General features: G+C 40.3%; 1 protein-coding gene across 1 annotated transcript; it reads right to left on the reverse strand.

The window, feature by feature from the left end:
- Nucleotides 1-1,673: 1,673 nt before the first annotated feature.
- Nucleotides 1,674-25,030, reverse strand: MTNR1A (melatonin receptor 1A). Its single transcript, XM_004758301.1, has 2 exons — nucleotides 24,805-25,030; nucleotides 1,674-2,542 (listed from the first exon to the last, which is right to left on the reverse strand). Exons 1-2 carry the CDS (start codon nucleotides 25,028-25,030, stop codon nucleotides 1,674-1,676), a joined length of 1,095 nt encoding a protein of 364 aa, XP_004758358.1.
- Nucleotides 25,031-26,937: the final 1,907 nt, after the last annotated feature.

Below are 26,937 nucleotides of genomic sequence, written 5' to 3' on the forward strand. Positions count from 1 at the left end.
CAGACCTTTCTCCCAGCCACAAACCATAATTTAGTGTTTCCCAAATACGCTTGATGAAAACAGTTATCAGAGGAACCTTGTAAAACATATGGTAGAACTTTCCAAGGAGATTCTGATCTAGATCTAGAGATAATCACAAATATATCCAGCTCACTTTTTACCTTGTATATATACCTCTGCAAATCACCAGCTCTTTCTACTATGTAATAGTTTTGTTGAAGAACTTGAAAACACAAGAAAACATGGCTCTAATTTCCTGCAAAGCATTCCAGTAACAAACTTGACAGTGTCCTAAATAGCGTTTTGGGGTAAACCAGAGCCATAATTTCTGAAACCATACTTTATATGTGCACTTTTTCTTCTCCTAGACTTTTAGGATTATTAGGGCAATCAAATACTGAAATAAATTATTAAAGAGTATTGCTTCGAAATATCTATAAAAGAAAAAGTATCTGGGTTAAATATTTACTTGCCCCACTAGATTATCAATCTAGGACACATTCAGCATAGTATATAAGGATCTACAGCTCTTTGATCCTTTATCAGTTTTAACCAAACTGATTAGATGACTTCATAAATTAACAGATCAATTGAAAACAGTTTGTCAGTGTTAAAATAATACTTTTATTATAAAGTATATTATTATAACACTTCAGTGATAAAATAATAAAGCCAATGTCTAATAAAGTCAAGTAGAGTTTTATGTTTATGTTTATGTTTTATGTTTTATATTTATGATAAAATAATAAAGCCAATGTCTAATAAAGTAGAGTTTTATGTTTCACTATTGTTTTCAAATACTATAGTTATTGGCATCCAAACAAGAGATCCGTCATATACTTAGCTTTTTATCTAGTTGAATGTGCAACTTTTAGTATTAGTAGAAAGAGACCACATTCATGATCCTGACTGTAGTTACCCAATGCTACCAACTCCCAACTGGAAACTTTGTTGTGGTTGTTGCTATTATGTCAAGGTGTTCCCTGACTTATTTTCAGCCTTTCACTGTGTAATGAATCAATCATCTTACCTTTCTCTTTTTGTCCCATTTGCTTGTTTATAACTATGATACAACATTTGTTTTCCAATGAGAAAGCCTCAAAAAGTGGAGGAAAAAGCAATTCCTTTGTGATATTCATTTACAATAAAAGTCCGCACACTCTTTCTCTACTTGAATACATTTAGCAGTTTTAATTAAAATTACTGCCCTACCCTTGTCCCTGAACCACATTCTCGAATGAACTTGTAGCTCTCTGTACGTTCTGAATTTCTTTTCATAAGCAGAATTAGAGACTTATTCAAAAGGCTGATAACATATGAGCTCATAAACTAGAGGCAGCCTCTTAAAGTGTGTGTTTTCTTTTTTTTTTTTTTAAATTTTATTTATTTATTTGACAGAGAGAAATCACAAGTAGATGGAGAGGCAGGCAGAGAGAGAGAAAGGGAAGCAGGCTCCCTGCTGAGCAGAGAGCCCGATGCGGGCCTCGATCCCAGGACCCTGAGATCATGACCTGAGCCGAAGGCAGCAGCTTAACCCACTGAGCCACCCAGGCGCCCAAGTGTGTGTTTTCTCAACTATGCTGTGTTTCTAGGCATCTGTCAAGAAGGAAGCAAACATGAAAATGAGTAAGACCTTGGGCAGTGTGTATATCTTGCCAGCAGAGCTTTGTCTTTTAAACAGAGTCCACTTTTATTAGGTTATTTTTGGTCATTAATGGAGAGGGTTTGCACTTAACCCTATGTGCTGCATCATTTGAAATATCCACAAAGAATATTCTGACTGAACACAGTGAGACTATAATCCTTCTGTATTCCTTTCTGAAATTTTTGTTCAGTAGCCCATATATGATTGCATTGAGGCAGCTGTTGAAATATGCCATGTAGTAACTGGCCACAAAGAGCCACTCTGGTATCCGGGGCCCCATGCTGGCAGGGTCTGAAGCCACAGCAAGACCAATAAAGTTGAGAGGAGCCCAGCAAATGGCAAAAAGGACAAAAACCACAAACATGGTGACAAAATTCCTGAAGTCCTGTGGTTTCATTTTGGGTTTATTGTTGGGTTTCACCCTCTGTCTGACCTGAAGAACCAGAATCCATATTCTTAGGTAACAGAAGATGACTATCGTCATGGGAACGATGAAATGGAAAACCACCACAGCTATGGTGTATGCTGAACTGATAGACTGTGCAAAGGTGCAGGAGTAGACCCTTGGGTCATACTGCAGGGTTCCGGTACGCAAGTTGGGCATGACCGCCACGAGCGTCAGCGTCCATATCAGGAACACGTAGCAGAGGGAATTCTTGTTACTGTACAGCTTGTCATACTTGAGACTGTGGCAGATGTAGCAGTAACGGTTAACAGCAATTCCAGTGATATTGAAGACGGAGCCAATGACACTGAGGCCCATCAGGAAACCACTGATTTGGCAGTGCAGATAGCCCAGGTTCCATCCATTGTTAAATATAGATGTCAGCACCAAGGGGTAGGGGTAAACAGCCACCACCAGGTCTGCAACTGCAAGGCTCACCACAAATATATTTCCTAAAAGAGAAAGGTTTAGAAAGTACAGGTTACCCCCAGTTTTATATGCATTGCATTGGTTTTCTTTCACAGTTCTTATTTTTTTAAAGAACTGTTTCTGCAACCCCATTAACCTGGCATCACAGTCACTGCCATGCATAATCCATGCATAATGATAGTACCCTCTTCATAAGGCTATGATGAGGCCAAGTTGAGGCATTCCACATCAAATGCTGAGCAGTATCTGTCAAATAAGTATTCAATGACTGTTGTTGGTTGTTGGTGTTCTCACTCTCACCTCAATCTAAAGGAAAAGGTAGAAATACTTCTAGGTTTCATAAAGAACCCAAAATATAAAAATTAAACCCTAAATATTTTCTGTGTTAATATGGTAACTCAACACATTTGAAAGTATAAAAACAAGGAACTCCAGTCAAATTTTGTAAGATCTCTGCAAGGATGTTCTTTGCTTTTGCAGCTCATTTGCCTTTGTTTCTTACTATTCCTTCTGCCTTCAATGGCTCTTCTCTCTAATTTTTAAAATGCCACCCAATTTCCCAAATCCAACTTAAATGGAAATGCTCCAAATCTTTACTTACTTGCCCAACTACAGGAAGACCTTCCTCCTTCGTAGGCTTTTAAATCACTTTATTTTATCACATTTAGTTGAGATTAAGTTGTAATAAATTACATTCAATAAAACCTTATTAACTGCATTTAATAGGTACTGGCTAAACAGGAAGGAACAGCCAGGGGTCCTATGATCCTCAAACTTAGAAAAACAAAATTAAAAGAGAGAGAAAGAAGTATAAGAGTATGTGTAGAAAAAGAGGCAGCAAGTAATGGAGTGAGCTAGGAAGAAGCAGGGAAGAACATTCCAGGTGGAGTAACTATATATTTTGCCTTTTATTATATTTATTTGTAAAGTTAGGTTTCCTTTATTTCTATACAGTAGTGCCCTAAGGGTGTGTCCTCCTTATAATAGGATCTTGAATAGTAGTTCCTAGTCGAGACTTTTGCTCAACTGCTTGATGACAGATACTAAAATGTGATTTCCCAATATCTGAAATAAAACAACCTTTGTATTTTAGGTTCCTATTTAATTAATTTTATTCCTATTCCTCCAAAAATTGCAAAGAAGTGAAGTTAAAGAACGGTTGTGGCTAAAAAAAGGGAAGGTTTTGTCATAGAGGTAGGAATTTCAGATAAATTGCTGTAAAAACAATTTCTTTGAAAACTGGTTACATGAGGCCAAATTAAAGCAATAAAAACAAATTTATTTTTCCCCAAAGAACAATTTCAATCACCAGTGAAATATTTGAATTCCAAAGTGGGCTTGTTTTAATGAATTTTTAACTCAAAATGCATAATACTTTAAAAATATGTATAATATATGAAATTCAGCTACAAATTACCATCAGAGCAGCCCATTTTTACCCACAACATCACGATGACAAACCGACATGAATAGAGTTATTTTTAAAGAGCTTAAGTATAAGGTAATAAACAATGTCCTAGACTTCTTTCATAGCATTACTCCTCTGCTCCATTTAGTTTAGAGCAATTATGCTTCTTTTTGTTCATGTCATTACATTAATTAAATCATTAGTTTAGTTTTCTTTGAACTAATCCCCTTTCACAAGTGTCTGGAGAAAGAAAAATTAAGCCATAGACTGTACGCAGATGTGGCTATCAGGTAACTCAACTGGAAGCTTTGTCATATCTGCTAGGGATGTGTGTGTGTGTGTGTGTGTGTGTGTATGTGTGTGAGAGAGAGATGGGGAGGAAGAGGAGTGATAACAGTAATTAAATAACTTCATCCTGATTGTACACATTATAAGATCATCTCTTCCATCTCAGCTCTACGTACCTCCAGAGAGACAGTGATCTATCCTTTTTACAGACACCCGACACTCCCTACAACCAGCTCAGCACTGCATTCTGAAACTCAGAATAATTCCTGTTAATGGCTAGCAAATTGCTTTTCTGTTGGATTCACTTCCACTCCTTACTGCAGAGCAATTATGGACTCCTAGGATGTTAAGATTGAGAGAAATATTAAGAATATGAGTGATCACACAGGGTAATTCCCACTTTTTAGACGTGAGGAAAACAGAAATACAGAGTTCATTTGGATGAAGTCATACAATTAATGCCAATACAGCACCAGGGCTGTTTCTTTGTTATCATAGTGAAGGGGTAGGAGCACACACCTCTTGGAATGGGCACGGAGTGTGAAGATACTTGTGTGCCTACAAACACTCACCAAAAAGCAATCTCAGCAGAAGAGGGTTTGTTTTCATTTTGTTTTGTTAGCAGAAGAGGTTCTTAATGACACAGCTTGTGGACATTAATCTTTCCTTGGCCATCACTGTCCCTGACCAACAAGCTCAAAAAGTTATCATGCCCCAGAAATAGAAGTTACAAATGGGCCCAGCCACATAGACTACAACTCATGAAAATGATCTTCTTATAGCCACTGCTGTCCTGCTGAATCCCCAAACTGTCTAGAACAGAGACCAACACTGATATGCTGCCATTCCCAGAAATATCAGCCAGACAATGGTGGTAGATTGACCGCATTGGACCACTTCTGTCATCAAAGGGGGAATACTTTGTTCTCGGTGGAATAGAAGCATATTCTGGGTATGAATTTGCCTTTCCTACCCTTAATTATTCACCAATCAGATATCCATAGAATCCCAAGGTGACTTTGTCTTTGTTTATGATAAAAAACATTGCTTCTGACTGAGTAACCGAATTTGTAGCAAAGGAAGCAAGGCATTGTGGTAGAATGGCTTATGAAGGTTTAGTTTCAGCATCAGCTGAATGAGCATAGGGTAATGTCACCCAGGGTGTAGTATGTGTTATAAATGAAGGACTGGATTCATAGATCAGGTAATCAAGTGTGGAAATGGTCATTTTTCCTCTCAGAATTATGCTAGTGACACTCTAGCAAAGCATTTGTTTCCTGTCTCCACAACGAGTTCTGTCGTTCTCAAGTCTTGGTTTCCAAGAGAGGAATGTTCTTTACCAAGAGATATAATTGTGGTTTCCTTAAACTGGAAGTTGAGACTGCCACCTGGCTCCTTTGGACTCCTCATTCCAGGAAATCCATAGACTGTGGGGTCACTGTCCCAAGTGAGGTGACTGATGCTGATTATCAAGGGAAAATTGGGTTGGGACTACACAGTAGGAGCAAGGATGGATATGTTTGCTATGCAGGAGCTCCCTCCCCTGAAGTGCCTTGGTATCACCATGCCCTGTGATAAAACCCAATGGAAGGGGCGCCTGGGTGGCTCAGTGGGTTAAGCCTCTCCCTTTGGCTCGATCATGATCTCAGGGTCCTGGGGTCAAACCCCACATCAGGCTCTCCGCTCGGCAGGGACCCTGCTTCCCCCCCTCTCTTTGCCTGCCTCTCTGCCTGCTTGTGATTGCTCTCTCTCTGTCAAATGAATAAATTTTAAAAATCTTTAAAAAAAAACCAAACCAATGGAAAATGAAGCATCCCAATTCAGGCAGGAATGCCAATGTGCTAGAGCCTTAGGAAGGAAGGTTTGAGTCACCTGGACAGGCAAGAAATCTATCTCCCCATCTAACATTATACAAAATTTGGGCCTTGAGTTTGTCTTCATCAGCATGTTTCTGTGGCTCTTGCTATCTTGTTCCTAATTCGGTAACAGTCGAATCTGTTTGATGATTTCACCTGAGGAGAATTCATTTCCTTGTGTGGACTCCCCTCAGTACTCTGGCCAGGGGTGCCCATTACCATGGCAAGCTGGTCTCTGGGTTATTTCTCACATCCTGTCTGTGTCATAGGCCTTTGAGTAGATGCTACCAATACCTTTTCCAAGTGCCCTCTGCCAGGCTGGTGCACTTGCTCCTGAATTTTGATGGGTGTTGGGTGCTTCCTTTTACTCACAGCTCCCTCCTCCAGGGAATTGCCCTCGGTTGAGTAGACAATGAGCGAAGAGTTGACAGTGGAGTATAAAAGCCCTGCCCCTTTGCCTTCAGCAGTTCCAACTTTGTGGTTGGACTTACACCTAGAGTCCCCGGCTTGTTAGATCTGGCCAAGTCTAGGCTTCACCTGAGATCCTGTCCTTGCTTGACGCTTCCTCTGCCCTAGGCAGCTTCTCTTGTCCACTATAGGTTCCTCCTGAGAGCAATCCCTCAATAAAGCTTGAGTAGCAAACCTGCCAGCTCCCTTTTAGGTTCTGTTTTTAGGCAACCTCACGTGGACCTTCAGCTCTGTGATGGGGTTAGGTGGTTTTCTAAAGTCTGCCACTTCTTAGGAAAAAAAAAAAAGAAGAAGAAGAAGAAAAAGAATTACTTACTCTGCTATCTGACAGAAAAAAACAAACAAACTAGCCATGTTGGGTTCAAATTCCAGACTTAAATCCTTTTTGGTCTTGCTCTTTATTCTTTTCATCCTTGCTATGTGTATGTATGCTCCCAACATCAAAACAACATGAGACTCTGTGCATGTGCACAGAAGTCTGTCTCCCTCTAAGACCTCTTGAGGTCCAGGACTCTGGAAGCACAGTATCTGGCACATTGCAGGTGCTCAGGAACAGTTTGCTAAATGAACTAATGTACCCATAAGTCTCTATACTCCACTCATGCAAAGGTAGAAATTAGTTGCTTTTTTGTTCTTATTTGCCAGGATGTTGGTTGGAGAGGCAAAGGAACAGGCAATGTCTTGCACTCTTAAATTTTAAAGGACTATATTTGAGAAACTTGTCTTTGCAGATTGTTAGCGGCAATGCAGACCTTAAGTTTAGAAACAAACATATCTGCATTCAGATCCCAACTCTGACACTTGCTAAATGACCTTGGGTAAGTCATAGCTCCCCGGAGCCTTCATCTATTAATATGTAATAAATCAAGATAATAAGGACCATGGTGAGAATTTGAGAGAGTGCATGGAACACCTCTGGCTCTGGATAAATACGCATTCCTTCTATTCTGCCGTGATGGAAAGCGCATGTCAGGTTTCACAGAAGGATCCTCCCCTGGTCAGAGAGCCCTTGCTGAGGCAACACGTCTGCAGGCAAGGACTCCTCCCCTAATCCTTGTCATCTTGCAGAGCTCTCCTTTGGCAAATAAGCCTCCTTCTATCCTCCTGTCCTTCTGGCTATCAGCCCTTTCCTCTCCCTTCAAACAATCAGACAAGGCTGTGCCTCTGTTTCCGTCCCCCCTATTTTAAATTCACCTTCCTGTAACACCTGGGTTCTACCCACACCACATTGCTGAAACTTCTGTCTGGTCATCGGTGGCATTCTTGCTGAGCCTTCTCTCAGCCTTCATCCTCCTTAAAGTCCTGAAACATAATATCCTGTTCATGTAACACCTGTCCACATACTCCCACCTTGTGTGAATAGTGGAAGATACTATCCTGTGGTACCTGATCACATCTAGGAACCTCGCTCTGTTGCCTCCTTCAACCCACTTGCTTCCTTAGCTCTTTGGTCTCTTTGTCTCACTTTGTCTTCCCTGTCCTACTCCTTAACTTGGCTTGGCGGTGACTCCCTAATGCTGTAAACATAGTTGACTGATGTGTTGTCTTGACTGTTCTGGTACTGTAGCATGTATGCAATTAAAGAGGCTAAGAAGACTTTATAAGAAACTAACACATAACCTCTTGCTCTAGTCCAGTTCTCAATCAATTTGTAGAAGTGTGAAATCCTGCCAGGAATTCTCATTATCTAGATCTGGTTACTCTTTTCTCATAAGGGTGGTTTAGGCAGATGCCTGTAATATGTAACCATCCACATTACAGCCAGATTGATTCAGCCTTTCCTCTGTAAGCTAAACACAAACTACTGATGTCATAGGGAGTTTGGGAAGATGGCAGAGTAGGAGAACCCTGAGCTCAGCCTGCACCGTGTTTGCAACTAGATACCATCCACATCCAAGTCAGTAAACCAGAGAGCGACCTCAAGACTGGTAGGACCAACTCCACAGCTAAATATGGAGAAGCTGCATCTGAAAGGGGATAAAGATCAGAAAGGCAGAGAGAGGCTACCTGCAGGAGGGAAGGAGCTGCACATATGCAGAGGGCAGAGAAATGGGCCCTTGTGGCAGGGAGCTCACACAGGGAAACCTAATCTCCCCTTTGGTTTTAAAACCAAAGGGGTTGAAAATCATAAGAGTTTGTAAAACCAGCGAGACTTGCAGCCCGGGGCTTAAAAGTCACCTTACTCAGCACTGGGGGAGCCGGGAGGGCAAGTGATAACCAGGTGGCTGCCCTTAAAGAGACAGCAGCCCATATGGAGAGGCGAAGTAACAACAGCAGTTTATACAACACTGGAGGCAACCGGGAGACAGCTCTGTTCATAATGGTTTTGGAGCATGTTGGGGGATGTCTTTGAAAACAAAGAAGCTGCAAGTGCCATTTTCCTCCCTTGCCTCCCAGCATAAACACAGAGTCTCTATCCTGAAAAGTTATCATTCAGAATAGTTCAGAATTTTCCCCAGACAAACAAAAGCTCAAGACCACTGAACCAGTCCTGCATGAAGTATTAAAGGGGACTCTTTCTTTTTTTTTCTTTTTTTTTCTTTCTTTTCAGCATAACAGTATTCATTGTTTTTGCGCCACACCCAGTGCTCCATGCAAGACCTGCCCTCCCTAATACCTTTATACCAGGTCCATTGGTCCCAGAACCCACATTATTCAAAGGGAACATATTGCCCCCAGAACTTGAGTCTGTAATAGAACTAATTTTCTACAGATAGGAATGTTTTATTTATAAAGTGTTATATATAAAATAACTTTGTATATATATTGTATTTATATGTATTGCATTTTATAACCAATATAAAACATAACCTGTTTTGTAAATAGGCTTTTAAAAAAACACTTATATGGTAAGGGGCACCTGTGTGGCTCAGTCGTTTAAGCAACCAACTCTGGATTTTGGCTCAGGTCATGATCTCAGGGTTGTGAGATCAAGCCCTGTGTCGGGCTCCACTCTCAGAGGGGAGTCTGCTTAAATTTCTCTCTCCCTCTGCCTCCCCCCAAAATAAATAAATAAATCTTTAAAAAAAAAAACAAAACAGTTTGTGTTGTAAAAGAATGTAATAATACCTATACACATGGCCCAAAAATGAAAATAGCTCAAGGTATTCTAAACACAAATATAGGAAATAATTAAAGGTAAACTAATAGGATGAATTAAATAACAAAGGTATACATGCAATTTAAATTATTTTTTAAAGATTTTCTTTATTTATTTGATAGAAAGATCACAAGCAGGCAGAGAGGCAGGGGGGAGGGTGGGAAGAAAGCAGGCTCCCTGCTGAGCAGAGAGCCCGATGCGAGGCTCGATCCCAGGACCCTGAGATCATGACCTGAGCCGAGGCAGAGACTTAACCCACTGAACCACCCAGGTGCCCCTTAAAATTATTTTTTAATTGGAAAATGAAACTCTTAAAAGTAAAAACTAAAATTTAAGCCAAATCTTAAAATAAGAATGAATTAGCTGGAATAGTGTTTGTCTTGCCACAGAACTCTGTCTCAGGCTCCAAAATCATACTAGACCTGGCACAGAGGAGATATCCAACAGACATTTAAAAAAAAAGAAAAGAAAGGAATTAATGCATGAAGGATAAAAGCACATCATCCTTTTCAAGATCACATAAGAAAAGAGTTTTATATTTTGAAGTGTGTTAAGAAAATTATAAAAGATATTTATCATCTTCCATTTAATAACTATGAGAGAAAATGTTTTAAAATTGAAGTTAGCAGGCTGGTAGTCAAACTTCCAAGGGGTATTTTTCCAGGCTGTATTACTTCCTTCATAGATGCAAAGTCAATGTATTGTTTGCCAATAGCTATGCTTTGTCTCCATTATTGACAATTTTTTTGAAGTTCTCTCCTTGATTCTGCCCCATGTGTGAAGTAGCTTTCATATTTCCTTATTTTTTTTTTTACTTATTCTTTCACCTGATGTTAATACTAACATTTTATTTATGTATTTTTATTTTTTAAAAGATTTTATTTATTTATTTAACACACAGAGAAAGATCACAAGTGGTCAGAGAGGAAGGCACTGGGTGGGGGGGGGGAGGACAGGCTCCCTGCTGAGCAGAGATCCTCAGGACTCTGAGATCATGACCTGAGCCAAAGGCAGATGCTCAACTGACTGAGCCACCCAGGCACCCCAATTCATATATTTAAATTTGAATTTTAGCTACACTACAAATCACTTATTTTAAAAATTATGTTAGTCACCATAGTTTTTGATGTAGTATTCCAAGATTCATTGTTTGCGTATAACACCCAGTGCTCCATGCAATATGTGCCCTCCTTAATACCCATCACTGGGCTAACCAATCTCCCCCACCCCCCTCCCTTCTAAAATCCTCAGTTTGTTTCCCAGAGTCCATAGTCTCTCATAGTTCATCTCCTCCTCTGATTTCTCCCCCTTCATTTTTCCCTTCATTCTCTTAATGTCCTCCACGCTATTCCTTCTGTTCCATTAGTAAGTGAAACCATATGATAATTGACTTTCTCTGCTTGACTTATTTCACTCAGTATAATCTCCTCCAGTTCCATCCATGTTGATACAAATGCTGGGTATTCATCCAAGGTGGTAATCTCAGTGTGGTTTTGATTTGAATGTCCCGATGGCTAATGAGGATGAACATTTTTCCATGTGTCTGTTAGCCATTTGTATGTCTTCTTTGGAGAAGTGTCTTCACTTCTTCTGCCCATTTTTTGGCTTGATTATTTGTTTTTTGGGGTGTTGAGGTTGAGAAGTTCTTTATAGATCTTGGATATCAGCCCTTTGTCTGTAGCATCATTTGCAAATATCTTCTTCTATTCCGTGGGTTGCCTCTTTGTTTTGTTAACTATTTCCTTTGTTGTGCAGGAACTTTTAAAATTATTTTAAATTTTTTCATTTTCATTTGAAGTATAGTTGACACACAGTTTTAGTTTCAGGTGCACAGTATAGTGATTCAGCTTTCACATACATCACAAAACACTCACCAGGGTAAGTTTAGTTACCATCTGTCAGGCAGTGTCTTTTAAAACAACTGATGAGTACTTCATCTACCAACCAAGTTTTCAAATATATCTTGAAAAATTTTTCTGCTAAATAAGAATGTTTCTAGTCTTAAACATTTACAAATGCCTTAAATACAAAAGTCTTAAACAAATGCCATGTTTTATTTTTATTTGAAAAAAGAAGAATTTTAAGTGCCGTGATTGAAAGTAATCTCTTTGAAACTAGGATCCATGTTTTACACAAGCTTAGTATGTTGTCTTGTATTTTGACAAACCAACAATAATTTGCTGACAATTTATATTCCATCTTATACTGTAAGTATACAATAAATATTTATTTAAATAAATATTCAATCCAGTAAGCTCCAAAAGCACTCCAAGATCAGAGCAGGTAAGCGTCCTTTTAAGCCAGAAGCTCCACAAATCAAATTCAACCTAGGTAGCCTGAAAAAATATTCAGCATGAATATTTATTTTTTTTCTTATTCTTTTCACTTTTTCTGAGACTGCATTCAATGTGATTGCCAAAGCGGATAGCTCTGCAGAATAAATCCTAGAGCACCTCAACCAGGAAATCCAGAATTTTATTCCCCAATTGTAGCATCATTGAATTTCACTGAAATTTCTTGAGATGTCAATAGAGCTGTCACATGTCAGATCAACTTGGTTAGGCAACCTGTTTGAGAAACTCAGGATGCTGATTAAGGAAGTATCTTTAGACTCCTTAGGAGAGTCTAAAGTGGATGATAGCAGAATGGATGATACTGGTGATGCCATTTCTGAGCATGAACAACTGCCTCCTGAAAAGCAATTAATTGGGGCACCTGGGTGGCTGAGTCAGTTGACAGTTGGACTCTTGATTTTGGTTCAGGTCATGACCTCAGGGTCCTGGGATCGAGCCCTGTGTCAGGCTCCACACTCAGTGGGGAGTCTACTTGAGATTCTCTCTCCCCTCGCCTCTGTCCTTGCCTGCTCACACATGCTCTTTCCTTCCCTTTCTCTAAATAAATAAATCTTTAAAAAAAAAAAAGTCAGTTAATTGCCTCTGGTAGCTTAGAAAATCCTGAGAGTGTATGTTTTTCATTTTTAGAAAATAGGGCATTTCTGCAAGCTAGGCAACTTAAAACTCCTTAGGAAAAGGAAAGAAAGTCAAGCTACCTTATGAAGACCTTAGTATTCACCTCAAATATTCCAATTATCTTTTTTTTTTTTTTTTAGGCTGCTAATAAAGAATGAGCGGAGCAAGGTCCAGAGACTATAGATATTTTTCAAAAGAGGTATTTTTTTCAATGGAAAGTGTAGCTGACACACAGTGTTACATTGGTTTCTGGTGTACAGTATAGTGATGTGGCAGTTGTGTAAGTGATGCTGTGTTCACCGCAAGTGTAGCTCCCATTTCTCCCCATACACTGTTACAGTACCATTGACTACACTCCCTATGCTGTACCTTTCATTCCCATCATCTATTCATTCCATAACTGGACTCCTGTACTTCTCACTTCCCCATCCCCATCCTCTCTGACAACACAAGTTCTCTGTATTTTGGGGTCTTTTCTTTTTTGTTTTGTTTAGATTCCACATACAACTGAAATCATATGGTATTTGTCTTTAACTTATTTCACTTAGCATAATACCCCCTAGGTCCACCTGTGTTGTCACAAGTGGCAAGATCTCATTCTTTTTTATGACTAATATTGCATTGTGTGTGTGTGTGTGTGTATCCAGATACACTACATATTCTTTATCCATGCATTTGTCAATGGACACTTAGGTTGTTTTCACAGGTCAGCTGTTGTAAATAACGTTGCAGTGAATATAAGGGTAGATATCTTTTCAGCTTGGTGTTTTTTGTGGAATTGCTGGATCTTATGGTAGTTCTATTTTTAAAGTTTCTGAGGAAACTCCACACTGTTTTTGATAGTGGCTTCACCAGTTTACATTCCCACCAACAGTGCACAGGGGTTCCCTTTTCTCCACATCCTTGCCAATACTTGTTATTTCTTCTTTTTGATAATACCAATCCTAACAGGTATGAGGTGATAGCTCATTGTGGTTTTGATTTGCATTTTCTTGATGATGAGTGATGAGTGATGTTGAGCATCTTTTTATGTGTCTTTTGGGCATCTGGATGTCTTCTTTGGAAAAATGTGTGTTCAGTCAGATCTTCTGTCCATTTCTTATTCAGATTGTTTTTTTATGTTGAGTTGTATAAGTTCTTTATATTTTTTGGATATTAACTCCTTTTCAGATGTATCATCTGCAAATAACTTCTTGCATTTGAGTTTATTTTTGTATATAGTCTAAGAAAGTGGTCCAGTTTCATTCTTTCGCATGTAGCTCTCCAGTTTCCTAGCACCATTTATTGAAAGACTGTCTTTTCTCCACTGTATATTCTTGCCTCCTTTGTCATAAATTAATTGATCATATAAGTGTGGGTTTATTTCTGAGCTCTCTACTCTGCTCCATTGATTTATGTGTCTATACTTTTCTGGTTATTACTGCATGTATTATATCTTGAAATCTGGGATTGTGATACCTCTAGCTTTGTTCTTCTTTCTCAAGATTGCTTTGGCTTTCGGGACCTTTTGTGGTTCCATACACATTTCAGGATTATTTATTCTTTTTTTTTTTTTAAATTTTTAATTTTTTATAAACATATATTTTTATCCCCAGGGGTACAGGTCTGTGAATCACCAGGTTTACACACTTCACAGCACTCACCAAAGCACATACCCTCCCCAATGTCCATAATCCCACCCCCTTCTCCCTAACCCCCTCCCCCCAGCAACCCTCAGTTTGTTTTGTGAGATTAAGAGTCACTTATGGTTTGTCTCCCTCCCAATCCCATCTTGTTTCATTTATTCTTCTCCTACCCACTTAAGCCACCATGTTGCATCACCACTTCCTCATATCAGGGAGATCATATGATAGTTGTCTTTCTCTGCTTGACTTATTTCGCTAAGCATGATACGCTCTAGTAGGATTATTTATTCTTATCTTGTGAAAAATACTATCGTGTGAAAAATACCTTAGCAAATACTATGGTGTTTTGCTAAGGATTGCATTGAATCTGTAGATTACTTTGGGTAGAATGGACAGCTTAGCAATATGAATCATGAGCATGGAATATCTTTCTATTTGTGTCACCTTCAATTTCTTTAATCAATATTTTACAGTTTTTGAAGTGCATCTCTTCCATCTCAGTTAAGTTTTTTCCTAAGTATTTATTCTTTTTGGTGCAATTGTAACTAGACTTGTTTTCAATTCAGATATTTTTGGATATCAGATATTTTTAAAAACAGAGATAATATCAGATATTTTAAAAACAGAGCCATCAGATGTTAGTAAGAACTAAATGCAGGAGGTTTAATTTAGAACATTTTATCTTTGGTTAACTTTCAGATTTGACAAGAGAAAAGTTATTATGATAAGCTCCATCTTATCTGTAATTAATTTAATGCTAGAAACTGCTACTTTTTTTCCTTTTTCTTTTTTTAAAGATTTTTATTTATTTATTTGACAGAGACACAGTGAGAGAGGGAACACAAACAGGGAGACTAGGAGAGGAGGAAGCAGGCTTCCCACAGCAGGGAGCCTGATGCGGGGCTTGATCTCAGGACCCTGGGATCATGACCTGAGCCCAAGGTAGACGCTTAACGACTGAGCCACCCAGGCACCCTGAAAAATTGCTACTTTCTTATGAGATGAATCTTGGAGGATCCAAAGATCAGATCCAAATTTAATCAGGTAGCCCTCCAAATCAGTGATGTATTTAGGAGTCTTAATCCACTGCCATAAGGTTTCCAAGCAATTCTGAGGATTGCTTTGGCAAATTTGGCAAAAATTTAGAGTTCGTTAATAATATACTACACAGACCAGAAAAAAAGGTCATGAAACTTTAAACAGTGGCTAAGAATGCAAGGGGAAAAAGTCAATAAAATGTCTTTAAAAATAAAAAATTGCCTGAATCAATAATTTCGAATCTTAGAAAGAGCTACAGGAGGAAAATGTCAACAGTACTGACAAGAACTCTGTCAGATTGAGGATTATATTAAACATTGATTTTGTTAGCTTGAAATCATTTTCCAAGTCTGTACATACAGTCAGGTCATAACTTTTTGAATGTCAATGTACTTGTCTGAGAAATTTCTCGTAGCTTCCAGAGCTGATTCATTTTAAATTAGAGAACAGCTTGGATATTGAAATTATCAGCCTCTCAAAGGTTGGATATTAAAAGAGTCTTGAGTCACAGTCCTACTTGCTATGGAGAGAAAATGTTTATTATGAAAGGGAAAATTGTGACATCAGAGAATTTGTGTAATTTCCATAATGTCGTAAAAGAAATTTAGATCCTATATCTTTAGTTTCTGATTGATTTCACTTCTTACTGTTAATATTGTCCATTTACTTAAAAAAATTTAAAAATTACATAAAAACGACTAATTATAGAATATATTAATAATGGGCGCCTGGGTGGCTCAGTGGGTTAAAGCCTCTGCCTTCAGCTCAGGTCATAATCACAGGGTCCTGGGATCGAGCCCCACATCGGGCTCCCTGCTCAGCAGGGAGCCTGCTTCCCCCTCTCTCTCTGCCTGCCTCTCTGCCTACTTGTGGTCTCTGTCTGTCAAATAAATAAATAAAATCTTTTAAAAAAAGAATATATTAATAATAACATTATAATGTCATTATTTCTGTGGTATTTTACCACTTCAAAGTGATTGGTTGAAGGACAGGTGGACGGATGGGCAAAATCTTAATCTATCCTCCTAGCAACCCTGTGAGACGGGTACTCCACTGGACAGATGGAGAAACTAAGGCTTGGAGAGATTGAGTAACTAGATCCCACACATAGCACAAATAAAAGTATTGCAGACATGAAAGACTCAGCCTGGGTCTGATTTTAATTCCTGTGCTCCTTGCACTGTCACACTGGGTGGGTCCCTGGAATAAGAAGTACTGATCATTTATCTGTGAATTTGGGGTTTTAGTTTTCTTACATACCTGAGGAGGTTTTTAAAGGACAAAATAAACAAAATGTGGGACAGTGCTTTGAAAACTGAGAATTGCCCTATGTGCATAAATACAAAGCACCAGACATTCCAAACAGGAAGTTATTTTTCTGCTTCATCTACAGAAATCAGATCAAAATAGCTGTCTCTGAAAAGTAAACCACAGACTACAATTTCACCAATTTCCTACTTTAGTTTTCTCAAGCTTGAGAATGTTTCAGACACAAATCAATAAATTTTTAAAATAAAATCATAGGGTTGAAAAACTAAATTCCTTTAATTATTAGGATTAGGTTGATAAGGATGCTAAAAATACTCATAATTTCAAGTGGAAATGTTCACCAAAAGATGACCAGCTTTTGTAAAATCAGTTATGGATGGACCAGAACAATTTAAAAAAAAAAAGACAAATTTTATCAAAAAAAGTTTAATATTTTCAATCATTACAGCAGAGTAGATCATTGGGGGGGAATATTGTCTGTTTCAATTGCCCATGTCCCAGAAGTTAGACCTTTGTTACAATTCTATTGACCTTATAGCTGATGTCCATGGATATGAAGTGAATCACAGGAAAGCATCACTTTAAGTAAGAAGAGACTATAGGATGCAAAATGAATCTTTATGGAGAAAGATTTCTGAAAAGATAAACTGCCTCAGTAGAATTGTCCAAAATGCATTTTCTTTTTCTTTTGAGACTGGGGCAATTGGCGCATATACAGATGTTTTGTTTTATGTTTTCGGATGTAACGATCCCACAGAACACTGGTTTTCAATCGCCAGTAAATCATGTAACTAGCCACCTTTAGGACCTGGATAGAGACATCATGAGTTGATTTTGCAAGAGACATTGTCTGATTCTTTAATTTATAACGTGGTAAAGGGCTTATCTTCCATCCACTTTTGAACACGTAAGTGAGAGGGATGTGCTCATTCCTGTGAACCCCCCTGTTCTTTAGATGTGTGTTACCACAAATGGAATGGCCAAGCTGGCAGCCAATTTAGGCTGTTGCTCCTAACAATGTAACCAAAATGTGGTTACATTTTGAAGGGGCCCCTGCTGACAGACCTAGAAGAACCTGACTCCAGCAATGCTCCGTGAGGAGGACTGTTCACTCGCACACACCACACATTAGCTCACCACCTGTGTCCCCAGGTCATCCCACCCAAACACAAGAACATGCCTGAGTCACAGAGGACCAACCCATTGTTTCTGTGTAGTTGGTTTCTTCATTCTCTTCCAAGAAGGGAGAAATCTATATGGGAAATTTCTAAAACTTGTGTACATGTGTTAGGAAATAAAACAGGGAAACCAGATGTCATACAGAGGTCTTTTTCTCTAGTAGATATACGACAAGTGACCCAGGTAGTTTAGGACAAGTGAGGCACACTTTCACGAGGACACCGTTTCCTAGCTCTGTGGTGTCCGAAATCACTGCCTGTGTCTGTCATTGCACCCACAGTTCTTATACTTCACAGGGAGTTTACTAACCCTGTAAACACAAGGATACCAGAATCGGAAAGGAATCACAGATTTTGCCCAGCCCCATCATTTTACTGATGTGAAAACAGTACAGGGAAATTGGGGGATGATTTAGCTACAATTGTAAATCCATTCTGTAAAGAAGAACTAGAGTTCGGTTCCTGGATCTATTCTCTTTGCAAGCTCCTCCTGGACGATCTGATACATTTGTCCCCAGCACAGGAGCCCTGGACTGTGTGTGCATACATGTGCTTACATCTGTTTCCACCCCATCTCTGATGACTTGCCCCTGAGCTCTGTCCCGACATTTCTAAGTTAGGAAAGGAAACTTCCATCTGTCCCTTCCACACCACTCTTCCCCATTCCCACAGGATCCCATGAGGGTCAGAACTTAGAACTTGCTTTCAGGAACTCGTGAATATCAGATGACCCAGCAGTTCAGAAGACTATTTCAGCCTTGTTGTTGGTCTGAATGATTTTGTGGGCCAGCCCTGAAGCCAAGTGTCATATCATATATTCTTTTAAAACATTTATAAGTGAACTTCTAGAATATGTTTGTTAAGTTCAGGGCTGTCTTTTTTGCTGATGCACAGCAGACCCAGGAAACAGATACACATGTGACCTCTACTAAGGGATCAAACCTAATGATGATGATTAAACGGTACTGAAGAACAGGGAGTAAGAAATAATGGGGAAGAAAAAAAGAGAAGGCAAAGGAAGAAAAATGAAAGAAAAATGAAAGCCAGGAGACAGTGAACAGAGTGGCCAAGGGCTCAGTCAAGGTAGCTGGGTCCCCTTCACTGGGACCCAGCCTGGAGTACTGGTGGACTGATGGTGAGAGTGGCCACGGGTCACGGAGAAGGCAGTGAGCCTCAGCCTTCAGTATCTGAGCAAAGACTACAGAGAGAGAAAGAGCCAAGTTCAGTACAGACAACCATCTGCTTGTGGAGAGTAGAGGAGGAAAATGGACATTGGTGGCCTTCTGTACTTAGACAAGGCATAAGTTCTAGTTCAAGTGGTGACTAATAATAATACTACTTCTATCAATAGCCTCATTTCATTTCTCTGAAGTGATGGCCACATGTATGTACATAAGGAAAAATACATTAAGCAGGGTCTTTGATTTGCGTACTCAATTGTGTGTCTTTTGCCTCGATTTAAAAACAGTCTTTTTTCAGTAGGCATGCACTCCTGAGACTGTAAGCATCTTAAAAACAGGCCTGGGGCATCCCAGGTTGAAACTCAGATCTCTGGGCCCTAAGTTCATGTCTCTTTGCAGCTTCTCTGAGTAGTAATGCAGAATGGAGAGAGAGAACACTCCATGTAGGCCTAAAAGAAACAAGTGCAAGCGGTCTTGCCACCAACGAGTTATACTCAAGCCCGTCGTGCAGAGCTGATGCTCCATTCTTATAGCCATTCTGGGGAACTTCTTGATTTCAAAATAATAATAAACTCCTTTAGGTAGGTATCTTCCTAAAATCTTCTGGCCCTGTGTTCTTAAACAGAACACAGTGGATGTGACTGGACCTTTCCTTGAATACTCAGGATCACAATGAATAAATACATTATTGAACTATATGTTTTCAGGAGCAGTTAATGGTGAGCAGTTATTTGCTTTATGACTTGCCTCCCAAAGATTGTGCTTGTTTAGTTGTTCTTTCTTTTCTTTTCTTTTCTTTTTTTTTTTTTTAAGATCTTATTTATTTATTTGACAGACGGAGATCACAGGTAGGCAGAGAAGCAGGCAGAGGGGCGGGGAAGCAGGCTCCCTGCTGAGCAGAGAGCCCGATGTGGGGCTTCATCCCAGAACCCTGGGATCATGACCTGAGCTGAAGGCAGAGGCTTCAACCCACTAAGCCACCCAGGCACCCCTGTGCTTGTTTAATTTTTCAGACTAGCTTTTATTGAGTTTATTTCAACCCATGCTGTTTGCCGCATGTACTGTTCCTTTAAATGTATCAGTTATCTTCCTAATTTATGACATAGTCTGGACACTAGCCTCTCTCTGCAGGGTACTCTAAAAACCAATCAGCTCTGGGAGAAAGCCCACTATTTTTGGTTATTTTTATTTTTATTTATTGGCTATATTCTAGATAGGTTTGATTGCCAAATAATTGAATTTTGAATACACGAGATATGACCATACTCTAGCTTAAATTTTTAAGTAAAGTTTTAGTTAAGCATGATGTATATAGAGAAAAGTACACAGATCATAAGTCTACAGTTCAGTTGTTTTTAACAGATTTCAACCAAAGAAAAGGTTCTTTGTGAATGTCTGGGTGGCTCCGTCAGTTAAGCATCTGACTCCTGATTTTGGTTCAGGTCATGATCTCAGGTTCCTGGTATTGAGGCCAAGGCCCAGCCTGACTTCAGGCTCCATGCTCAGTGGGGAATCTGCTTGAGATTCTCTCTTTCCTTCTCCCTCCGCCCTCCCCCTACACACACACACACACACACACACACACACACAAGCGCGCACACACACACACAAGCGCACTCTGACTCTCTAAATTAAAGTTCTTTTGGGGACACATGTATGGCTCAGTCGGTTAAGCATTTGCCTTCAGCTCATGTCACGACCCCAGGGTCCATGCTCAGCAGGGAGCCTGCTTCTCCCTCTGCCTTCTTCTCCCCCTGCTTGTGTTCTCTCTCTCTTTGATAAATTAATAAAATCTTTAGAAAAATAAAGTTGCTTTCAACATAGCTTTGTTAGATATACCTAGCAAAAAGAGCACATAACATTACCTACTTTGTCATTTTCAAAGTATGCATCGTTTTCCGTATGCAAAGTATCCTTTCCCATATGTGTGAGGCTAAGAAATAGATACTTTCTTTATTTAACATACGTGTAAAATAGAGGTTAGAGAACTGATTTCTCAGATCACAGAGTAGAGAGCAAGGATGGTAATCCTCGTGTGCCAGTGCAGGAATCTGCCCATTACTATTGCAATGAAATTTACTCAGAAGGAGCAAATAAGGTATCATCAATTCTAGTATCAAAATTTGGACAGGAGGGAGCAGACATTCTGCCAGCACCTAAGATCATGGTGGACATTTGAAGCCTGTGTCTGCTCTGACAGACCAGGGTCCCTGATGTACAGCTGTTAAAGATCATGAATTTCTTCTCTGGGAAGTCGAATGTCAACGTGCTCTCTTGGCAGTAGTGTGGGGAGGGAGGGTGGGCATAAGTGACCCTGCCATTACACCAGATGGCCAAAAGAGAGCTCAAAGCTTAAGATGCCTTAGCATTCTTATTTCCTTATCTCATTTCTTCTATTTTCTTCTTTGCCTCTTTTATCCTTAATGCCCACACAATAATGTAACTGAAAGGGAGGGGTTGTACAATCGTAAGAACTTTGGATAAGCATCCCAAAACTCAAGTGAAAACCAGCTATTTCTCTTCCCTGTTTCAAATTACCATCCATTCTAGAAAGCCTCACGTGGTTTGAGCTGGAACAGTGGTACATCTGAATAAAGAGTCCCAATTACATAAATATGAAAGTTCAAAAGCTTCACAAACTAAAACTCACTTCAAGTCTCCCCATTAGCTACAGAAAGGCGTTTATAGACTGCCCTGCTGAAAAATTGCTTAGCACCTGAACAGAATACAAAATACAAAGTTGCATAGAAGGTGCATTTCTTCTAACTCGTTTTCATAAAACAGCAGAAGTAGAATTATTTCGGGCATGTGAATATTTTTTGAGAGGAAAGTTCCTGCAAGCTTCAAACTTGCCAAGTGTTGCACTTGTTGCTACTAACAAAGCAGAATGAGCTCTAGGGGCAAGCTCTGTGAATTTTATGCCCCACTCCACCACTTAAAGGATGCCTTCAGTTCCTCTTTGTAGAAGAGACTAACAGTGGCATCTCTCACCACAGGGCTTCCCTGAGAACTCGGTTCACATAGCCTTCAGAACTGTGTCTGGCCCACAGACAACTGCTTTTAGTGCCAGAAGGGAAAGAGACTCTTTTTTGTTTGTTTTCACAAGGGAACAAAGGAATGCAACAGACAGGTCAAAGCAAAAGTCCTATTATCAAACCCTTATCCAAGGAACCAAAATAATCAGTAATGCAACACAGAGATTACAAAGCAGATTAACCTGTCATAACGGAGTCAGCTTCCCCGGACCCCAGAGATAGAAGGGACAGACTTCTAGACTGTCAAGAAATCAGCCACGATGAGAAAGCAGCCTTCCCTCACAGCTTCTCTCCTGGGATGAGACAGATAATTCTTCTTAATTTTTTTTTTTTAAGATTTTATTTTTGAGCAATCTTTACACTCAGCATGGGCCTTGACCCCACAACCCCAAGATCAAGAGTCTCACGTTCCATCCACGGAGCCAGTCACGTGCCCCAAGACAGATAATTCTTCTACCATGCTCCTAACACTGCATTCTCTCAAACCCTTCTTTATTCCCCCATCCAATTTATTTAAATTAAACCAAAAGCAAAAATGACTCACCCATTTTTCTCATCCTCCTGTCCCCCCCCCGCCACCGACCCTCTGGCAACCATCAGTCTATATCTATGAGCTTGTTTGCTTATTTATTTATTTATTTATTATCTCACATCTAAGAGAGATCATATGGTATTGGTCTTTCTCTGACTTAATTCACTTAGCGTAATATCCTAAAGGTTTATCCGTGTTGTCAAAATGGCAAGATTTCATTCATACATACAAATATGTGTATAACTTCTTTATATATGTATTTGTGTGTGTGTGTGTGTGTGTGCGCGCGCACGTGCAACATTTCCTTTATGCATTCATCTGTTAGACACTTAGGCTGTTTCTGTATCTTGCCTACTGTAAATAATGCTACAATGAACATGGGGGTGCAGATACCTTTTTGAGTTGGTGTTCTTGTTCTCTTTTAATAAATACCTAGAAGTGGAGTTGCTGGAATACATGGTAGTCCTGTTTTTAATTTTTTGAGGAACTTCCATACTGTTCCACAGTGGCTGCCCCAGTCTGCATTCCAACAATTTACAACAGTGCACACGGTTCCCTTTTCTCTCCACATCCTCACCAACACGTTATTACTTCTTTTTGATGATAGCAGTCTGGTGGGTGTGAGGTGATATCTTATGGTTTTGATTTTTATTTCCCTGATGATAAGTGAGGTTGAGCATCCTGTTATGTACATGTTGGCTATTCAGATGTCTTCTTTAAAAAAAAAAAAAATTGTCTATTCAGGTACACTGGGTAGCTCAGTTGGTTGAGTGGCCAAATCCTGATTTTGGCTCAGGTCCTGATCTCAGAGTCCTGGGACTGAGACCCCAAGTTCTCTACACTTAGACACAGAGTCTGCTCAAAGATTCTCTCTCCCTCTCCTGCTGCCCCCCTCCCCCGTTCAAGCTTGCTCGCTCACTCACTCTCTCTCTAAAACAAAAAAAATCCTCATTCAGATCTGCCCATTTTTCAATCAGATTTTTTTTCACTACTGAGATGTTTGACTTCTGTATATATTTTAAGTATTAGCCCCTTATCAAATGTGATTTGCAAATATTTCCTCCCATTCAGCAGTTTGCCTTTTTCATTTTGTTGATGATTTCGTTTCCTGGGCAGAAACTTTTCACTTTGGTGTGGTTTCCACTTCTTTATTTTTACTTTTGTTGCTTTGGCTTTTTTTCAAAAAAGCATCATGTAGACTGTGTCAAGGAACTCACTGCCTGTGGTTCTTCAAAGAGTCTCTTTTTGAAGGCAGAATTCCTCTAGTTTAAGCCAATCATATATGAAATGAGGTTATTCAATGGACTAGCTCAAATTCAGTTCATGGTATCAGGTGATAATCAAGTTACTTCTTAAACTACTCACTGTCGCAAGCATGAAAATGAAAAGGGGTCCCTCCCTGGAGAGAGCTAAAGAAAATCACAGCATTGATCAACTGCTCTATTAGAGCATTTTTCCTTCCCCTCCCCTGCCTACCTCCAAAATGTCAGCTTCTAAATAAAGAAGTAGGCACTTAATCTAAAGATCTGAACATCCAGTGTCCTCTGGAAAATCATCCCTGGTCTTCCACCCAAGAGAAAGCTTCATTTCATTGCTTGGAGGATAAAGCAAGATTAATTAACTCAAACACAAAATTAGCTTAAGTAGCATATTATATGTAAGTATACTCTTTACTGTAACATTTCCTGTTTTAAAATGGAAACTTGTTTAACTTGGAGGAATAGGAATCATGTGTAGGAAGCTTGGAAGTCCTTTTAAATTGCATGCTAAAAACTGAAAACTACTCCAGGACAACAAAACTAAAGAAAAGCTTCTCATTTCACAAGCTTATTATTTTCTCCTATTTTCACAAAGGTGGGGAGAGATTATCTGAAAAAACCAAGCAACTGATAAGTTCATTGATCTGATTGGGCAGGACTTCAGGAGGAACTTTCTGCATCCTGCATCTGATGTGTCTCAATCCAGTAAACCTCAAAAATTGACCACTGTGCAGTGGGGCTTTCCCCCAAAGTAAAGAGAACCTGACTTGGGCAAAGTGTTTTACCCCTTAGGGACTTAAGATTTTTTGTTTCATTGTGAGGGGTGAGGAGGGAGAAAAAGGAAAAAACAAAACAAAACAAATTAAAAAAAAAAAAACAAAAACAAAACTTACACAGGCAGGTTAAAGGAAAAGTAAATTGACGGACTTCTCTCTCCGGTGGGAAAAAACTCAAGTCACCTTTTTTAGAAAAAGCTAATTGACGGCAACGGAGGGGACTGTGTTCTGCAAAGGGGACAGAAAGGGGAGAGGCGGCTGCCGGGTGGACGTAGTGGGCTGCCCGGCCCCGGGAGCCCCTACCTGCGTTCCTCAGCTTCTTGTTCCGATACACGGACAGGATGACCAGGAGGTTGCCCAGGACGTCCACCACGATGGTGAAGATGAGGATGAAGGCAAGGGTGCAGGCCACCCAGGAGGGTCGCGGCCCTGCGCCCTCCCCGCCTCCCGGGGCCCGCTGAGAGGCATTGAGCAGCGAGCTGTCATTGCCCTTCGGGGTCCCGCCCGGCGCACCCCACAGCCCGGCCATCGCACCCTCCGAGTGCAGGGCCACCCACTCCACCACGGCTAATGGCTCCTCCTGGTGCCACTCCCCATCGCAAGTGCTCTTTTCCCACGACCCCTGGCTCCGCCAGCTCCCTGCAGCGGGACTCCGCACCTGCACCTGCACCTCCAGCCCCGCCCGGTGACACCTGGCATCCGCCCGGAGGCTCCTCGGCCGCGGGGCTCTGGGTGCCGTCCCCGCAGCCTGTGCCAACAGCGCCCCCGTGCGGCGGGCCTGCACTGCGCCGTCTGCGCTCTCGCCAGGCCGCGCGCCCAGGGGAGCTAGAGTGGGAAGAAACCAAGGAACTTTCTCAGTGAGGTATCGCACCATTCCTGGAACAGAAATCGCTTCCCTCACTCCCCCCACACCCGCTCCCGACCCACAGAGTGAGGCGGCCAGCCACAATTTTCATATTCTTCCCCCAAAAGCTACTTTTCTTTTGATATTTCCTGAACACGGTCCTTAAAATTTATTAAAAATAAATTTTCCAATTTAAAAATTCCAAGTTCTTGTCCTCCACCTCTCTGCATGCCTCTGGTTGCTGGCCCAGGTAATCAGAGGGAGAACGAAGACACTTGAAATGTCGGCATGAAATGACAGAATGTTCCACTGAGAAGCTGATTCAAAGCATCTCTAAACTTGTCATTTCAATTTCAAATGTCAGTGGATTGAATAGTTTCAAAGTAGCCACAGTCTTGCTTCACACCCAACACAGGCGGCTACTCTTCTGGCCGATTTCTTCCAGGAGCAGTACAGATCCCAGAGACCTCCAGCCGCCACACCCTGCTGCTCTCCCTGAGGACATCCTGGCTTATGTGGGGCCCAACTCACCCTATAGCTCCTGCTCCTCCCCTTCCTCCCCTCCAGGTTTTTTTTATGAACTGAAGATATTTTTCATAGGAACACCAACACATTCATCTGTTTGTAATACTGTACACATTACTCCAATGCATGTATTCAGGTAAATAAAAGACCCCATAAGATCAATAAAAAAACTAGTACTTCTATATGCAAATTTGATATAAATGACGCTCTTTAATTTTGCATTTGTGAGTGGAGGTGAATGAGTGTTTTTTTTAGAGCCCCGCTCTGGAACTGAAGTTTATTTTACTTTTCATTTACAATGCTCTCTCTCTCTCTCTTTTTTAAATAATAGCTTTATAGAGATACATTTCACATGCTGTACAATTCACCCATTGTTGAATTCAGAGTATGTGACCATCATCAGAATCAGTTTTAGAACATTTTCATTAACTCCTCCACCCCCCTGGCCAAATTCAGTCTCTATTGGCTGTTACTCCCCAGCCCTCCCTGCCCTAGAAAACCATTTTCTGTCTCAATAGACTTGCCTATTCTGGACACTGTATATAAATAACTGCAAAATATGTGGTACTTTGGGACAAGCATCTTTCACTAAGATGTTTTCAAGGTTTGTAGACGGTGAAGCATCTGTTGATATGCCCTCTTGTTTATTGTCATTTGAGAATTCCATTGTATCGATATGGCACATTTGTTTATCCATCAGATGAGGGACATTTGGGTTCTTTCTACTTCTTCTACATGGAATGTTAGTTTTGCCATCTTGTGAACTTTATATGGTGGGTCCATACATATGTAAATGTTTGCTTTTATGTCCAACTTCTTCTGTTCAATATTAATTTGTGAGATTGGGGGCATCTGGCTGCCTCCGCAGAGCACGTGACTCTTGATTTTGAGGTTGTAAGTTCCAGCCCTCTGTAGTCACCCTATAGCTCTTAAAAAGTTTCACTTGATCCCTGAAGGTGTCTAGGAAATCTGCAACCTCAGTATATAACTACCAGCCACCAGCTGCTGGAAATCATTCCAAAAGAATCTGAAGTGTGGCAAGCCGAGTACAGTCTGGAACTTTTCAG

Source organism: Mustela putorius, unplaced genomic scaffold, assembly GCF_011764305.1.
Source record: "Mustela putorius furo isolate JIRA1106 unplaced genomic scaffold, ASM1176430v1.1 tig00537255_pilon_pilon_pilon, whole genome shotgun sequence".
Classification (NCBI taxonomy): Eukaryota; Metazoa; Chordata; class Mammalia; order Carnivora; family Mustelidae; genus Mustela; species Mustela putorius.